Genomic DNA, 19549 nt, shown 5'->3' on the forward strand with positions numbered 1-19549 from the left:
CAGTCCAAAATGCTTTAACAACGACTGTATTAGTATGTATTTGTAGATCGAGTTTGTTAAGTCCAGATCCCCAGCATGTAGGCTTGTATTCTCAGAAACGCAACTGGGATTGAGCTTCTTAAGCTACCTTCATCCCCTATTTCAACTGTTAATTACCTCCTAGATTTATGACCTTGTGTGAGTGATTGGGCCCAAATCAAAGTATGTGAAACAAATGCACTGACCAAACAGAGTGAAATAATGAGAATTTCATCTACCCAGGTGGGGAAGCCCTTTTCTGCAGATGTTCTTTTCTGTTTCTTCTGCAATGACGATGACTATCTTTGAAATCAACAATTATCAATGAGAAGCACTCTGGTAGAAAATTGAAACAGAAAATGTGAAGAAGGCTCCCATCTTCCTAGAGCAGCATGTGACTTTCTGCCATAAGAGCTCATTATTAAGAGGGACTAGTTCACACACCTAACCTTCCAAGGACCACAGCTTTATTAAAGGCACACCAAATGAGCCAGGTGGTTTGGTTCATGTTCTAACGATGAATTAGCCCATACCTCAGTACCAAGTAAATAAGGTTGCTAACTTGGAGAAGTCATTCTGGCTGGAGAGAATAAATATGAGCAGGACATAAAAAGAGAAGTGTTTATCTGTGTGGTCAGGGAGAAATTAGGGTTGGAGTGGACACACTTATTATCTATCTGTTTTCCATCAAAACTATTTTTTAAAATGCCACTTGATCATTAATCAACAGATGCCATTCTTTGTAGAGCTATGTAAATCACTTTAGACTCTATAGAATAGATTCAGAAGGTCTGTTTGGTTTGATACCTTCAAATAGCCACACTTTGTTCTTTTAAGGTAATCTCATCACTGAGAGGCTTAACATGTTTCAGAGATATTACCTGTCCATTCTAGAAACAGCTAGAAAAACAGAAGCAGAAAGATGTCACCCAGGGTCAGGAACAGAGGAAGAAATAGAACCTATGGATTCCACTAATTTACAATCTGAATTTTAGAATAATGCAAGGTAGCCAGAGGGAAAATGAAGGTCTATTTAAAAATACATTCTGAATAAAGGAGAAAACTGCTCAATGTACATGTGAAATTTTGTTTTTTTTCACTGTTACATATGTGGTGCCTGGAATAACACTTGGCATATTCAAGAAACTCCACAAATATTTGTTGAATGAATAAGTAAAAACGCGAGAATAAAAATGGCCCATCTTCTCAATCAGGTCTATAACTTGAAGCCTAACAGCAGGCTTATCGATGAAATTTAATCATTTTTTTCCAAAAGCCAGACTTTGCTAGCTATCTATACAAGTATAAAGGAATGTGGTTTGCCCTCTCACAGATGAAATGTGACAACGCACTTGACTAGAACAATGACACATCAATATCTACAAGTACCTCAATTTTAGTTTAGATTTATTGTTGTTGTTTTTTGTGGGTGGGAAGGGAAAGAAGGATGAATTTTAATGCACTTTCTACCTTAGTCTCTATTTATTTTGCCTCTGTCTTTCTCATTGCTCTATGCTGCTCAATTTAATCAGTTTGCCCTTTCACAAAATGTACTAGCGGTGTAAAGAGTGTTTCATATTTTATTTTTAAGTAAGTAAAAGGAGAGAGGGAAGGAGGGAGGGAGGCAGGGAGGGAGGGAGAAGGAAGGAAGCCGAAGGGGAAGGAGAAGGGGATAAATAGCAACATTGAGTTGACCAATAGGACAACAGCAAAACCAGCACCTAACAAATTCCAAAGCAATATTAAAAAAGAAAGCCAATGAAGCTTTATGTTCAAAAGCATTCTGTTAAGTTTTATTTTCCTACCAAAATGTCAAAAAAAAAAAAAAAAAGTCAAGGCACTAAAGGTTTAATATTATACCTGGCTTCATTTACTCTCACCAGAAGGAAAAAACTATGAAAACATGTCTAAGGAGTACTTTGCTATCCCAAAACTTTTAAAAAACTTTAAAAATCTCAATATTCTATTAAAATAGAAAGACAATATATATTAGCAATTTTAGTGGTTTCTGAGCACTGGGCTTGTATCCATGAAGACTTTTTGTACCGATATAAATGACACAACTGACTGTGATTCCCTTTACCTATAGGGAGCATTGGACAAAGTGCCTTCTACTCAATTTTAGGATCTAAAAACCAAGAGAGTAAGGTGCAGGAATTGCATTGCCTTTCAAAAATGCAGAATATAAAAATTAGACTATTATTTAAAGAAACATAGCAATAATGGAAGAACAAGCTACTCAAGAAACCAGGGTTCTCTATGTTCCCAGAAGGCAGGAAAAGACTGAGCAAAGTGGAACCCAGCTGTTTGACATTTCACTTCCAACCAGCAACTAACCCTGAATGTTGAATTTGGAAGGCGGTGTGTTATGGAGGTCCAGTCACTCATAGGAGGAGTTCTGCTTGGCAAAAATATTAGAACCACCCCATGATGAATGAAAAGCTAACTTCAGTAATTAAAATGATAAGCCTAGTAAAATGTTGAACTGACTTTAAAAAAATACATTAGCAGAACCAGAAGAGAATACTATAAAAATTTATGTTTAATATTTATCAGCTTCTACAGGAAAGTCACTAAACATATGTGACTACATGATAAATGTTAGAAAAGCTGCAACAGAATAAAAAGGTAGAATACTCTGGACACACATGGAACTGAAAATCTCCCTTAGGCATTGGTTTCCTACTACTTGCATGCCCACAGCACTTTACATTAAAAAAGAAGTCATATGAATCTCTCTTGATAATGAAAGGTTTGTTCTAGACTTGTTAATCATACCTGTCTTCTTCTACCCTGGTAACTGCAGGGTACTAGAAGCCATGTTCCACTAAAAGGCCCTAACTTTCCAGCCCAAAGACAGCTCATTCACAGGTCACCTACAAGTGATCTATGGCCAGGTGGCTTTCTATTTCCCAATCTTCTTGAGGTTATTCTAATATTTTGCCCAACAAAGCTCTTTCTTCAAAATGCAATGCCTTCCAAATTAGGCATTCAGATGACTGATTGGAAATTGAATGCCAAGAAAGTCATCCTTCAGGAGGATAAGGTTAACCAGTCAATTTCCCTCTTAGATGAACTTAAAGTAGTAAATATGGAGTATGCAAGAGAAAGTGAGTTTGACAAAGGCATGGTAAAAAGTCATGAGGTAGAGCACGAACCGTGGGCAGGCCAAGGTGTGGAGGAGGCAGAATTATAATGCAGAGACACTATGAGTAGTATGCAGAAGTTACAAGGTAGACAGAGATACACAGAAGATGGTAAATCAGATGATGCTTGGAAGTAAAGCTTGTAGTGGAAAGAAGTTGACATGAGAAAGAGGTAATACTATGTTCAGGATGGCAAAGGAGAAGGTGAATCCATAAATGGCAGCTGCTGAATTCCCAGTTCCAGATTCAGAGAAACCTAACCATACTCAAGAGTCCTACACCTGGATTTTCATGAAGTTCTAGCATCCTTAATTTCTTTTAATACATCTCCAATTATTAAGCTGGAATTTGTCTTGTAAAAGAAAATAATTTAACAACTTTAAGAAACTGTACATTTCGTTGGCCTACTTTGCCTGCCTACTTTTTAAATTGTACAGTGTCTTAGAGTTTTTAAAAATCTCTAGGTAAAACAAAGCCAGAGCTAATGTCTAATCTACTGACTGTAATGAACTTCTTCAGCTTTGTGATTATCACTAAAGGAAACCTGTTCAGTACACTTTGGAAGATAAACCCAAGATGAAAATATCTGTCTCTTAGAGTAAAAAGAATTGATAACAAATGACTTTCAAATCTCTTTATATTCCTGAATGACAAATTTAAAATTTTTGACATGTTGAAAAACTAGTAATATAATAAATCAAGGATGCTCTTCAAGTTGAATAAATACATACAGAACAACATAATATCAACATGAAAAATGCTAGTGCAGCCTCACTGACAGTCAGGAACTCCCAACATCTTCCCAAGTGAGGACCTACTTCTACCCAACTGCTACAATATTTTATTACAAATGCAAAGTGTTCATTTGCATCTCTCCTCAGGACTAGAGTGGGGATTCAAAACTCTGGAGCCACATTCACACAGTAGGCTTTGAATAGGAGCTTGGAATGAATCCAAGGTGAAAGAAAAATTCTAGTAACCCGGTAAGAGAATTTGTAAACATTCTTAATGGATTAATTAGTTTATTTATTTCCCTGGAAGATGTCCTTCAGGAAGCAAGTTTACAAATCAAGATACAGTCTGTGCAGCTGGAGTAGAAAATCAGGGTCAGATTCCCAGGGCTGAGAGGTAAATCTGAAGTGCCCTTGAACATTAGCGATAAGAGGCACATTCTGAAGCCACCTCAAAAATGCCAAAGCAGCTATGAAAAGTAAAAATTTCAGTCACATCAGTTCTTTGACATCACACCAATGATTTGTGGGTTTCAGTGCATTAGGTGTTCTGTAAATAAGAAAACTCCCAGAACTCGATCTGCTCAGCGAATGGTTAAAAATGAAGATCTCATAAACAGCTCTGCATCACAGCAGACAGCTAATAGTAAGTATTCAGGGAATGCTGGCTGTTGCACGTTAGCAGTGCTTTCCAGCACATGATAAAAGTCAGACTCTGAAGGTAGACAGATGTGAATTTAAGTTCTCACTTTGAGCGAGTTACTTTAACTTCTTTAAGCTTCAATTTCTCATCTGTGAAAGTATTAATAGATAAAAACCAACCACCCCTTTGGTTGTTCACAATAACTGAAGAAGATAAGACATGTGAAAATCTCACATTTTGAAAGCCTGGCTCTCAAAAAGGCTACTTACTGCCAGAGAAGAAGGAAAAGGAGGAGGCAGGGGAGGAGGAAGAAGGAAGATGAAGGAGAAGCAGCAGCAGTGTCACCATTATTATTACTGGGTTTTTTAACAGACAAAACTCAGAATCAGTCTCAGAGATACTAATGATTTTTTATCTTTCACTGTTAGGCAATTACTGGCACAAGCTTTCATTCTTGGCATTGTAGATCACATAAGTCTTTGTTTTGGGGGGTTGCCCTGTGCATGGTGGGATATTTGGCAGCATCCCTGACCTCTATCCACTAGATGCCAGTAGCACCCCCAAATTATAATAACCAAAAATGACTCCAGATATTGCCAAGATATCCCATGGAAGCAAAATCTCCCCTGGTTGAGAATCATTGGTCGCTACCAATGACAGGGAGTCTGTGGCTTAGAAAATGTTGAAAATCGCATGAGAAGCAACCCAGACAAGTCAAGGGACAATGCTGGTGTCTGACTGTCACTAACCGGGTCTCACATTCTTATTCAATGTACAGCATGGAATTTTAAAACAAGTACTTGTCAGGAAACCACACACAGCAGCAAGCTCAGAATTCCTGAACTTACAAAATAACCCATGGAAACAGTGTGGTGGAAATACAATAAAGCACAAATGACACAGAGAGGAACAATTTGGCAAGTGCTCCCTAATCACCCTCGCTCAATGACCTAGTCATAGCATGAGCAATGTCCTTTCTTCTCTCCTGCAGGAGGGAAGTGTGGTCAGAGGAAAGACTGGATGCCAAAATCGCCTGTGTTTTCATTCCGCTGGCAACCCTGGCTTCAGGCAAGGCTTGACGTCTCTGTTCCAGTTTTTCCAATTGTAAAACGGAGTTGGTAGTAATGAACCTAACCTAACCAGTGTTTTATTCTAAGCTGAGAATATCTATTCAGCACAGGGCCTTGGGTTATAATAACTATTGGGAGAAAAATCACTACAACCACAGGAAATACTTTTGTTTCCAACCTTTCGGGGTGAAAAATGGAATTTATTTCCTCTTTTTCATGAAATGCTTTGGTTTGGTTTGCCTTACAAGGTCTCTCCTCTGTGCTATCTACACACAGACTAGAAACATTATGTAGATTAGTATTTCTCAACTTGTGTTTCACTACTGATCCCCTCAGAAGGTTTTTGGGGCATTTTTGTCTAATCATGGCCCCTCTTTATGAAATTTTAATACCAGAGAGATATTATCTCTTTATGTACCAAGTTCCTTTGGAGGGCCACAAACCACTGTGAATCTAAGATATTTATGCTCCCCAGGAACCAATTCTCACCACCCTGGGGCAACGCTGGTCCAACTGTGGATTCATGATGTGACAGGATCTAGCTTACGAAGTGTGTTCAGATCCTGAAGAACTAGCTTCCAAAAGCAGGAGCTTAAATCGGGGTTTCTGAAGAGACTGAGAATACTAAAGAGAAACCTGGATAAACCAGATAATTCAATATGACATCAAAGCTACACAACACCTGGAGAAATCCAAATTCCCAAGGAAGAACTGTCTCATTCTCCCAGGGCTGGTGAGTCTCTGGGGCTGACAACGTCCCTCAATGGCTCAGGCCCAACCTTGCTTCATCTCTGAAGAGAAATGCCATCAAACATGCACTTAAGCATGCAAAAAATTTTGTTGGGATTATAAAATTATAATAAATTAATATAAAAATAAATGGCATGTAATAGCTACCATCAAAGAAATTGGAGCCATGGGGCAAAGGCACTTGTGGCTTTGATGAGGTGGTCAGGTGACCTGACAGGAGAGATGCCTCAAGAAATCACATGACAGCTATATATGCATGTACACTCAGAGGAGGGGAGACAGGGACCAGGGCAGCAGGACAGTAAGTGTGTGCCCTGCAGAAAGGACATTGGCTCCAGCCACATAAAACTCTGAGCTTGGATCACATCTTCTGACTTTCTAGATTTTATGTGATATCTTCTAATTTTTAAATGTGGACTTGAGGGGCCGACAGGGGGGTAAAAGGTGGGAGGAGGGGGAGGGTCTGAAAAAATAACTAATGGGTACTAGGCTTAATGCCTGGGTGATGAAATATCTGTACAACAGGCCCCCATGATACAAGTTTACCTATGTAATGAACCTGTACATGTACCCCTGAACTTAAAAGTTAAAAAACAAGGGCTTAAAATGTCTAAACCTTTTGTGGGCTTAACAGAAACACATCTGCAGACAATAAAAAACTATCCATTTGTCAACTCCATTTGCACACAAACAGCAAGAAAAAGTTCCTCTCTTCTTAAGAAGAGAGGCTGTGACTCCATGGGACTTCTCAATATCACAGAAAGCACCAAATGGAGAAGGAGTGATGCAAAGCTCCCTCTTTTTATTCCAGTACATCTATGTACCCTAATACAACAGATTAATCTGGTGGGTAATTATGCACAGAAATCACTGCCTCATATCTTTACCATATATGAAAAATTTGGAAATAGTTTACCCTAATTACCTAAAGAAATTTAAATGGCACGCTTCCATGACCACAAGTGAAGAGGACTTACGTGTTTTTTAATATGCTGCATATATAAGCTCTTAATAATCACTGATTTTACCCATAGTTAACAATTTAATAATGGCACATTTCCTATCTAATTAGACAAAAATGTAACATCACCAAACTAATATTACCCTACATATGAATTTTTAAGATTTCTAAAACAGGTAAGTAACTGTATCTTGCTAAAAATTTAGTTGATATGAAAGGCCCAAGTGAATTCCAACCCCGAGTCCTTGGCTTTTGGACAATTACAGACCTTTTTATAGTAGCTTGGTATGTTTTTAAATACAGCCCTCCCCAAGTCACAGAGGCTGTGCCAAATTTAGTCTCAGGAGTTCTGCTGTCTAGTGTCAGTTATTTTTCTTCACTTTTCATATTATGACTGTAATAAACAATTAATCTACAGCTTTGTATTTTGCTGACAGACATAAATTCAACGTTGCAAAGCAGTGTCACTCAGATATAGGCATAACGTTAAAGAAATGTGATGTGCTGATGAGTTTCACAGTAGTTATGGGCTCAAGGTCAACAGCTGAGGCAAATTCACTTTAGAGAAAATTACCTAATTTGTAAACTCTTTAGCTAAGATCTGAGTGATGGGAATAACCTTTTATAAAATAAGTGCATTTCTCTTAGTGATATCAGAAGTTAATGTTGATAGCCACAAGATGCTTAAAACTGAAAAGAAAAATTACAGATTCATGCTTAGCCATTAAATATTGTCAGCATACCCTAGTTCTGACATACTAATAGAAAAGATAATAAAACTCATAAATCAATTGGCTGTCTGCTTCTAAGATTTACTGTACTCAAACCGGCCAACTATAAGACAAAATATTACGTTGAATATATTTTTAGCTACCTAAATACAGGGCCCAATGAGATGATAATTAATGGACAAAAAACAGACAGGCATGGTATAAGAGCTGCCATCCAGATGAAGGGAGGCCCTCAATTATAACAAACAATGCATTTTATTACATTTATCTCAAATTTCTCTAAGTTTCCAACTTTATCACCATCTTATGATTAAAATAAGCTGTGATTAATATGTGGAATAAATTGCTTTTTCCTTGCTGTTTTATTTGTACTTCATTTGTACTGAACTAAGATAGGCCCTGAATAAAAATTCCATGAAAAGTCAGTGGTTCCCTGAAGCAAGTCCTTGGCCTTGTGTTGGTTCAAGATAGAAGTCTAATCCAGTTCACATCAAAATGAGAAAAAAAAAAGCAGTGGAGATGCCGGGGGAGTGATAGATTTTCATATGGCTGAACTGTAGCATTTACATGATCTTTTGTCTGAGGCTATCCATTTCATTAATCTGTCTGATATCAAAGAGTATGTTATGAAATGATATTGATAATAAATAGGAGCTTCCCGAAAACTTTTCAAATAAATTTATTTTCTAAAATAAAAGGTTGGAAAGCCTACATTGGGCCCCTATTTAATTTTAATTTCAATTAAATCTCCAAGTCTGAAAGCCACTGCTCTGTGTGGCTGAGTACACGGGTTTAATTATCTAAAGGAAGGTGCCCTGGTGGTGGATGAGATCTCGGTCAGAAAAGGACCAAGAAGGGAAAGGGGAGGATGGGTCCTGAAGGGTGAGTATGTGCTGTGTACCCTCATCACCCCCATCCCCAACTCTGGGATCACTGTGGATATTGCAAGAGACTGCCTCTACAAATTCATAAGCCTAATTGCCAAACTATTAAGTTTGGGCAATTCACTCTGCGACTTTGGCCCTGGATATTGACCAATGATAACACAAAAGCATAGCACAAAAGCGCTGGCAGAGATGATGATATTTAGATGAAAAGTGACATAAAGATGTGTTAACTTCTGGCTTCTTTCCCAAACATGTGAGGGGGGAGGGAAGGGAAAGGAGACAGAAACCTCAGGTTGGGGTGTTTCACTGCATCCCTCACCACTCCTCTCTATTTTTATCAAGAAACCATGCCTCACTCTCCCTTTATCTTCTCCTCTTCCATTCTGCACACACATGTGCACATATGCACTCCTGCCTCAACTTTCTTTTTCTTACTCCAGGAGATTCAGAGAGAGGCCAAAGGGTCCTCTTTGGTGGCAGCTGAAATTGAGAGCATTGGGCAGCAGGCCCATCTTATAACCTACCAAAACAATTTGTGGGCCAAACTCTAGGGGGTCTAACATTGGAAACCTCAATTAATATTTCTTCTTGAAAGCAATTAATTTTAGATTATGGAAAGTGTCAGTAGTTAAACTCAATTACTATGGCAAAGCAATATTATTTCTCTCAATGAGAGCAAAAACTAAGCCAACAAAACACGCAATCCAAAGGAAGGCAGATTTCTAAATGAGATGTAACCAAAGACAGCAAAAACTCATCTTAAAATTCTAAGAATCTGTCACAATCTGTCTCTCAAGGTTCAGCTGAGTTCAATGGTATTCCCTAGGTCATGTGGCTATTTCTTTTCCTCAGTCTAATCAAACATTCTTTGAGGGATTTTGGATGCAAAACTACTTCACAGGTTTTTTATAGAAAATGAACTGATGGAAACCATGTTTTCCGATCGAGAGATTTAATTCTCCGTGAGTGCTCTGGCTTTACAATCCCACAAGTAAAATGATCTCAGGAAAGCAGCTGTCTTTGGCATTCAACTTCTCAGTCATTTTTCTTTGTGTGTACATACACACGCACACACACACGCACATGCACACACACACACATACACACAGTACCCACTGTGACGACAGCATCTTCTGTACTTGGGGACCTGGCATGAGACACCCTCTGACAGAAGTTGGTGTGGTGTGTGCCACTTGGACCCTCAGCAGCTACTGCTGGCACACAGAGCCCTGCTCAGGTGGGGTGCGGCGGTCGGGGACACTGACCTGCACCGGCTCAGGTGGAAGCTGGACCACGTGTTGCATGCGTTCGCTGTGGTGATGCCTTGACTCCTCCTCATAGATGACATCCCTCTCATGCTGGGGAAGGTTCAGGAACCGACGGATGGTACAGAGGTTTTCCCAGAGGGTGCGGTTTTCTGGGCTTGGGTTCTCCTTCCAGCGGAGCAGTTCACACAGCCAGCCCTGGAGAGAGAGGAGGTCGCTTGCATTAACCTGCAGAGTGCAGAGGAGCTGAGGGGGCCTTGACTGCGGTCCAGTGCCATCACAGTACATCTTTTTCTGTCAAAATTGTTCCTGCCAACCTGGGGAGATAGTGAAACAGTCTGACTCTAAAAACCAACCCCTGACCACATAGGTGGTTATACCAATGCCCAAGAATCTTTCCTCTTGTTAGATATCGTATCACCCTGCCTATAGAATATATTCTCAATTGCAGTTTCTCTGTAAAAGATTAGCAAGATTATAGTCATCTGTTCTCAGAAAAAGTAATTTGTGTCAGTCAGCTACAATTTTTTAAAATTACCCAACTGGGCAGCATTTCATGCTAAGAGTGAAGATAAACAAATATGCATTACAGGACAGCAAATTCTAAAAAAGAAAAATTGTCTAGGTGTAAACAACACTGAATTCTCTAGGGAGGAAATAGTCTTAAAATTATCAATAACTCCACAAAATAGAAGCAGCAACCTTGGCTAGAATGAAAAGAAATGTATATTTGCTCAATCTCTGAATACCTCGGGCTCTAGGCCCTCTTAAACATCACCTTCCCGCCACAGCCACACCTGCAGGAAGGTAGGCAGTTGGTCGGGTCACACCTGCAAATGTCTGCTTCCAAAATCTGGCATCCGGATGTTCTCTCTCTTGCAACTGCACGAGAAAGAAAATGTAATGCAAATAATGATGGATTATATGAAAATAATACAGAGGATGCTGTCAACATCGCTCACTGACTCATGTCAAAATATTTTACCAGTAGCTTTCTAACCCATCATTTCTAAGCTACATCACTAATTTTAAAAACAAGAACTGTCCCACATCATGTCTCTTGCAAAAGAGTAAAAAAATGTTCTTAAGAGGTGCATAAACACGAATGACTTTGTGAAAAATAATTCCCAAACCTCAACAAATTATATATCATCACTTGTAAGCCAATGAAAGTTCCTGACACGCATTATAAAAACCCCATATAATATCATAAGCCATTGTTTGTCTAACTCTCCACTGTGTCTTCTGCCTTTACCCAAAAAAAGGCAAGATTTGATTATCTCTGCTGCATCAGCCAAGACAGCAACACCAGCTGTTCTCATTGTGCAGCCTCTTCCTCGCGGCCTCCATGTTAATAACCTGATCATTCCATTTTCTCCTTCAACTGCCGGCTGCAGCACCGCGAAGAGACAAAAACCCAGGCCCATCTGCAGCAGCTGTAGGCACTGAACTGTGAAGCCACCAGGGATTTATAAACTAATCTGTAACACAACACTGCCTTGTTTTTACAAGTGAGAGGCCACATTTGCGCAGACCTGATCTTTTCTTGCAATAAACTGGAAGCTTGGGAGAGTTAGAAGGTTAGGAAGAATGAAAACAAGGTATCTTATCATTTGCTTGGAAATGTTTTTCCAAGTATTTTCATAGATTTTTTCTCAACTCAATTGAAAGGCAGGTCATGGTTGATTTTCAAGGTGCAATGTATATAAAAAATGAAGACAAATTTTTTTTATCCATACCAGAAAATAAATTATAGTTTTAAAAATCTCCTAGTCCCCAAGTGTTTCCTCAAGGGTTTCTTTGCATAAAGTAAAAGAATTCTTGAAATGGAAAATAAACCATCTGTGGAAAAATAAGCTCCTACTTCTCTATCTTTTCATAGATCTGAATAAGTCTCCAACTGAATTCTTTCAAATGTTTCAAACAGGTATGTTTAACATCTCCCAGGGGAGGCAAGAGCATGGAGACCAACCATTTAATGGAAAATACAAACAAAAACCTGCATCTGTTAAAAGAAGAAGATCTGAGATACCCAGACCTTAAGGAAGACAGCACCTGCTGTTCTGCTTGAGGACTGAACTGCATTGTGGGAAGCTGCAGCTTGAAAGAAGACAGGTGACAGCTGAGTGGTATCTCCACTTATGACACTGGGAATGTCTCGCACAACATTCATTGCCACATTTGATTTATATGCGCTGTTATAATCTGCACTCATTACAATCACTTAGAACAACACTACAGGCCTCGTTATGGACTGTGTGCTGTCTGCCATCAGTCTTTAAGAAGTGTAGTGCTCAATTTGCCCACTGACATGCAAGGTCTTGACCTTGAAGCTATTAGGGAGCAGATTAGACACAAGTGTGATCATGTGTGCAGACATAAGCAAACCAAATTAATTTCTGGCACAGGGAGGTAGCCAACAAGACCCTGTTCTTAAGGCACCAGAGAACTTCCTCAAATCCCTGATGGAGCTGAGCTAATAGCATGTTTAAGGGAACCCGGTTTTGAAGATGAAGCACATTCATGGTATTTAGAGGGTTATTAATCTAGTTTCCCCACAAAGTGTTTGCTTGGCTGATCAGATTAAGGGATGGAGCCTTCAACAGCGCACCCCCACCACAGCAGGCCCCAAGAAATCTGTGATACTTCACAGCCTTGGACATATTGCACCATGTGTACCCAGCTGCCTCAATAATTAGCTTATGAATGTATCAGCTGGTTCTGTGATTTTTATAAATAATAACTAATCTACAGAGCAGAAAGATTGTCAAGAGCCTTATAGTAGCACAAAATCGGAAGGTGATCCTAACTCTACCTTGCTCTTCTCCTAAAGGCCGTTATTCCCTCCTACAGGCGCTCCTGTGATGCCATATATAGGTATTTATTTTGTATCTGAACTGGTAATGTATTTTTGTGTTAGTTTTCTTCATGGCAGCCATGATTTACCTTCCCCTCACTCTGGCTTGCTTGCTCATTCCATGTATTTGTAAGCCTATCTTCAGGAAATCTATTCTTCCACCTCACTTCCCATCTCATGCACCATCATTTTATTCATATCATCTTTTCACCAGCCCATTTGGGATGCTTATCTCTGTTTTCTCAATACGGTCTCTTATTAGCTTGTTTGCTGGCTAATGAATGTGTGAGAAAGTGCCACGCAGTTGCATGAACACACATGTATGTAATTGTGAGTGAACCCATCACAGAAGAGATAAAGGGTCCCCATATTGGGATTTTTTTCATTTATATAATCTTTGCATGCCATCCAAGAAAGTTTTGCAGTATCAGGCAAAAAAAAAAAAAAAAAGTGTAAATGTCAAATAAAACAGTGACAGATGACAGTATTCTCTATTGAATAGCACTGTTTCTGTCGTGCATGTTCAATGGGAACTCATGAATTATTAATAAACAAATCTCCTTTTTCTGTTAAAAATCTCAAGTAGGTTTTTGTTGTTTTCTCTGTGTTATGTGGAGCATTCCATGAGAATTATTTTCATTTCAGAAATGCTGATACAGAAGTTCATCTGGTTTCCAGCCTTGGACAGCTCTGTGAGTGGGCACTATGAACTGTGGAGTATATGCTTCCCTGGGATTTCTCTCTTAGCCTGGTTTTAAGTTTTGACCAAAGGTTGGCTGTATATTCCTAGAGTCCATTTAGCTTTTACAGTCTGGTAAAACTAGGACTGAGTGAATTATAAGTGTTTGAGCATAGCTAGGAATGTAGAAAGTATCAAACCTGGATCTCTAAGACCTAACTGCTAAGTTCCTGGTCTGTCATTAAATAACGGGGTGACCTTTGGGCAAATAGTTACCCTGTTCAAGCTCCTGGGTGCTTAACTCTAAAAGGACGGGTTAACAAAAGATGGTCTCTAAGTTCCTTTTTGGTTCTACATTCCATGATCTGTTACCTTGTTATCTGTCAGAAAAAGCAGATAGTGATAAACCATCACGGTTAAAGGCACAAATAAAAAATAACCTTGACAAAGTGGTCAAGGTCAAATAACTACTGATGATATACTGACACCACGAATGCTCTGATATGATGTACTGCAAAGGTTACAACATCATGTCTGAGGTAGTCTTGCCCAAAATGCATAACCTCAGTCGAAACATGAGAAAATATCAAACAAACCCAAACTGACAAGTGTTCAACAAAATAACCAAAAATGGCAAGGTAATAGAAGAAAAGGAAAGACTTAAGAACCATCACAGACTGCAGAAGACTAAGGAGAATAATAATAACTAAATGCAATGTGGTTGCCGGATACGATCCTGTCCCAGAAAATAGACATTAGTAGAAAAACAGGTGAAATTAGAATAAGGTTTTTGTTTAGTTAACAGTATAGAAACAATGTCACTTTCCTGGTTTTGATAATTGCCCTATCATCAATAATTGCCATATGGTGATATAAGGTGTCAACATTAGGGGAAGATAGGGGAGGGATATATAATACAGTGCAATGATCCCTTCCATACTAGTTTGGCAACATTTTTGTGAGTCTAAAATTAGTTCAAAATAAAAAGTTTTTTTTAGATACAGGAAATTCCTGGAACTTATAGAGAAAAATATACATGGAGCCTAAGTGTAATAATACCAACAGGTTCGCAATTAAAACTTTACCTTCAAAATCTGAATCCAGAGAAGGAATCTATTAATAAGTTCAAAGACTGCTTCCTTACAATCAATGGTTAAAAGTTCCCAAGCATTAGGGTGCATAAGCAAATAATATTTATTCACATCTCATTTTAGCCATCTCATCAGCCTCTTAAACAAATATATTTCCCTCAGTAGAAAAAACAACTCTGACTGCCCTTCCAACTATGCAGGTGAGATGACACTCCTACCAGTCAAGATATAGTTTGTTTACAATCCAAGTGTTCCTGAAAAGTTGCATATCAATCTACATTTACAAAGCAAATCACATTGTAAATGTATTAGACATGCTTACTATTTGAAGAAATGTGCCATTAATTCTTTCTGGAAGATGAATAAAAAATTCCTAGTTTATCTTTTATTAAGTTGATAGTTTCATTAATGAGTTGCATAAAGGAGAGAACCTCTAGTTCACAATTTAAGAACATTACTAGAGGCAACAATAAAAAAACACCATTTGCCTCCATTTTTCTTTCATGACCTTGTCTCCCACCAGTTCCCCTACTGACCTTGTGCTCCAGCCACTGTGAATTACTCACAGGTACACTCTCACCTTCATGCTTCTGCCATGTTACTCTCTTAGATGGAATGTCTCATACTCAACTTCTTTTCCCCATGAGAAGCTGTACTTCAAGGCTCAGCTGATGTGGTCTCATTTGTTTCTCACTCTTGCATAACCCTGAAGCATTTTGTTTATACTTTTTCACAACTTGATCATTATTATTTTTAGAGGTAGGTATGTCTGCATTCCCATCAGAACAGTTAGCTTCTTGATGGGAGTGGAGGGCAAGGGTTGGTTTCTTACTCATTTTACCATTTTCAGAGCAGAGTATGGTTTCTTGCACATAGTAGCTTCTCAATAAATAGTCATTAGATTGAACCAAAATTATTAGAGTACACAGAAATTAGCCTAGAGGAATGTTTTATGGACTCAAATTCAGAAAGTTATTGTTTGAGAGAAGCACCAATTCTCAGAAGCAACTTTGTCACTGTTCTAAGGTTTGTTTCCCTATCTCTAATGCATGAATACAATAGGGAAAATGGTCCATTATATAAATTGCAAATAGTAATAGTAGTCTCTCAGGACATTGATTCTGTTAACAATTTTCTGTTGAGCACCCATCTCCTGTATGCCATGCAATGAATGGGCTAGTACATTACATATATTATCTAATTGTCATTGTTACTTTTTACTTGAAAGGTTAATTGAGACTGCCAACAAGAAAGTGAGTAATTCTGACCATGAAGCAGTTCAGGAAAAGTGTCATCATTGAGATTATGGCATGCAAGGTGAATCTTGGAAGATAAAGATAGATTTTCACCAGGTGGGGAGAGGACTGAAAGTCTAGAAATGAAGGTAGGGCTCAGATTATAAAGAATGTCATGCAAAAAAACAATTTTTATCTTAATCTTATGGGCCCTAGGAGTCTTTGAGGGCTTTTTAACTGACATGATGAAGAATTAACTCGTCTTTCTTTTCATCTCTTTCCCCCACCTCCTTCCTTTTTAAGAAGAAGTTGTTGGGGAAAAGGCTATCATAAAGTCAAGAGCATGACTTATCCTAGACTAGATATCTTTTTTCATAGTGAACTTGTGTGGCTTGTTATTAACTGGGACCCACAATGGCCTGGTACTGGTAAAGTGCACACTTCATAAGTTCTACCCTCTAGGAGTGTTCATTCTAAAAAGACATGACATATATCATAAGGAACCACACTACATCAATCATTTAAATAATCTGTTATCATTTTAACCACTTTCTTTTCTCTCTCTGTGCGTATATATGCGTGTATTTCTGTTGTTGCTGTTGTTAATATTAGAGTTTTTAAAGCTCTCTTCAATTGAAAATGAATGAGGTATGGCAATATCTATTGCACTTATAAAATATTTTAAAAGATTAAAATATTTCAAGTCCACAATAAATGAGTGACATATCCTCCAAACCACATACCAAAGGCTGAGAATGTTCAAATGACCAGGGAGGCCTTTCACAAAACAATAATATGGCCCAGTGTTCAAGCTTGGAGCCTAACAGATAAGAGTTTGAATCTTGGCTGTAAATCTTACGTGTTAAGTGATAAGGAGGGGAGGGGCACACCACAGATGAAAAGAGTGGGGTTCCTGTCCATGGTACTGAAATGCCACTGCATACAAAGTGGCTTGCTTTCTCTTCCCCAGGACACTTGGTTTTGACCCCAACTTCTCACAGCCCCCATGTTTTTTCCTTAACAAACACTGGTCTAGGTTTATGACTAATTTTCCAGTTTTTACAATATTTCAGAACAAATACAAACTAGAACTTGCTCAGCACTAAACACAAGTTCATAGCCTGCTCTGATCTCCCACAAGAGTTAATAACTTTGCCCCTGTTGAATAAAGCTGTATATGCTCCTTGAAGGCAGGGCCTTGTCACAGTGATTATTCCCCTTGATATGACTAACACAAAGCTAATGAGTTACTTCACCTACTAATTAGTAAGTAGCCCCCACTCCCTTTGCCCCTCTAGGAACTCTAATGAATGAATATCTCAGCAAATGAACAGTTCTTCAGGAGAATGACTCATAGATTCTTGCAGCAGAAATGCAAAAGGCCATTTACTCACCCACATCTTCAATACAGAAAATGTCAGCATATGTAACCAAAGGGAAATGTTTTCTGAGTATCTCAAAAGGAAACTCATATTATTAACCACAGACAGTTCACTTTCTAAATGGAAGCACATAAAGTCCCCAAACAAACTTTTGTAACTGTGAAAGGATTTCTCTTCAGATGGTTGAGACTCTTCTGAAGTGTGAAATGAGCCAGATAATATTCAGCTCTTGTTTCTTCGTCACCGAATTCTCTTTTCATGAATCCAATAAGTGTCTATTAAAATAAATAAACCCCCTAATGACTCAAGATAACCTAATCAAGAAAACTGAAATGGATAAAAGCCTAACTACAAGGAAGGCTTGTCAAGGGCTTCAATGAATCCCTGACAAGGAGATTATCTAAACCTGAAAAGAGATTTGTGCTGGCTATTTGGTTAAAGTTCAAGGTTAATTATTTTATACTTTAAATGTGGTAAGTACAGAAGATCTGCTTCTTTACTTTTCAAAACTGTATACTAAATTCTAAACTGTATTTTTACAGGGACCAATTTTTAGCTATGTCTGGGTTATCTTATGCATGTCACTGACATTTCTATGGATATGTCTGTAAAGATTGAGTCTGTAATTGAGAGTAATGAAAATTTTATTTCAGAACAGCCCTTTAAACCTCTGCTGGGCTCAAGTCAAGAGGGGATTACACAAAATTTTGTTGCCCTCCTTAGCATACACGGAATATGCATAGCTATTTAACAGTATGGAGATTTGGTACACCTTTACACATATAAACACACATATAAACACACATATAAACACACATACATGCATACATGGGTACATGCACCTGAAAAAGCCATTTGTGTTTGTCAAAAAAGAAGAATGAATCTAGAATCCTGGACTTATTCATTTCAACGGCAGAAAGATATTAACAGCAAAATGCACTAGGCTAAAATATCAAACTGAAAACAATCAAAATGCTTCCAGTGCCTCCCTTCAGGTCCAAATGCCAGCATACCTGTGACGTATCACTGTATATTGCAAACTTCCTCAAGAAGTTATCATAATGGGTGGGTGGCAGGGGTGGGGCGGTGTGGGCGGGGTAGTGGTTGGGGAAACCAGACAGGGCAGACAACCAGGAGTAAGACTTTTTTTAAAGATCAGGGTGGGACTAGAATGAGGTGAACAAGCGACTAGGGCATGAAATGTAAACAGTATGGCTTGACAAGTGTGTGCTTTCTTACATCTTGCACCCCAGGCAGCTAGCTTGCCTTACCCTAGGTCTTGGCCCTGTGAAAAGAAGATTAAATAGTCTCAACAGCAAAGTGGTAGCAACCATTCATAGATACCAACATTCTCCCACTGTAAGAACCACAGTTTAACTCGATGTCCTCTTCCCCAACCAGCTGGGGAGAAATCAGAGAGAAAGCTTTAATATGGCAACCTAATTTACTTCAAAGACACATGCAAGTTTCCAAAGTTACCAAGTCAGGAACAGGCAAAATAATGAACTCAAAGGTTTCTGCAGAGGAAAAAATGAACTTAAAATGAGTTTAAAACTTTAGTGATAAGTTAAAAGTATTTGACATTTTAAGAACTGCATATGTAGTCTGATTAATCTTCATTATCATCATTATTATTGATTGTCTAAGGACTCCTATAAAGACTAATTTTAAGGCATGAAACATTAACATAATTAACTGTGAGGGTGGTAAAAAGAACCCAATTCTTGATCATGAGGTTGATATTAAAACAGATCTTACGGGAATGTCTGAGGAGATTCCTTCACTAGAATCTGATTTCTTGAGATTATACCAAGAGAAAAAAGAGGGGAGACTGGAGGGCTTAACTTGACGCTCACGCATCATATCACTATGTTCACACCACTTAGTTTGGCATTTGGGAATCTGAGAAATTTCTTCACTAGGCATATAATATTTTTCAAATGGTATTTTTAGCGTACATATATTAAACTTTTTTGAATTTGAATTTGGAACACCACCCCTAAATTTTAGTATATTTCGCCCAGTTGACAAGAGTGGAAACTGGTCCATGATAGGCTCTCAGAATGATTGTGTTCTGAAGAAACCTACCTGGCAGCTACTCAG

The 19549-nt window shown here is 38.5% G+C and overlaps 1 protein-coding gene across 7 annotated transcripts in view; it reads right to left on the minus strand.

Moving 5' to 3' along the window:
- Positions 1–19549, minus strand: part of SATB2 (SATB homeobox 2) — a 195915-nt gene that overhangs the window by 29640 nt on the left and 146726 nt on the right. For all 7 annotated transcript variants that reach the window (XM_003825320.6, XM_003825321.6, XM_034954748.3 and 4 more), the window contains one exon: positions 10203–10400. In XM_003825320.6, coding sequence (XP_003825368.1) covers positions 10203–10400 — 198 coding nt within the window. The remainder of the gene's footprint in view (positions 1–10202; positions 10401–19549) is intronic.

Source organism: Pan paniscus, chromosome 13 (assembly GCF_029289425.2).
Source record: "Pan paniscus chromosome 13, NHGRI_mPanPan1-v2.0_pri, whole genome shotgun sequence".
NCBI lineage: Eukaryota > Metazoa > Chordata > Mammalia > Primates > Hominidae > Pan > Pan paniscus.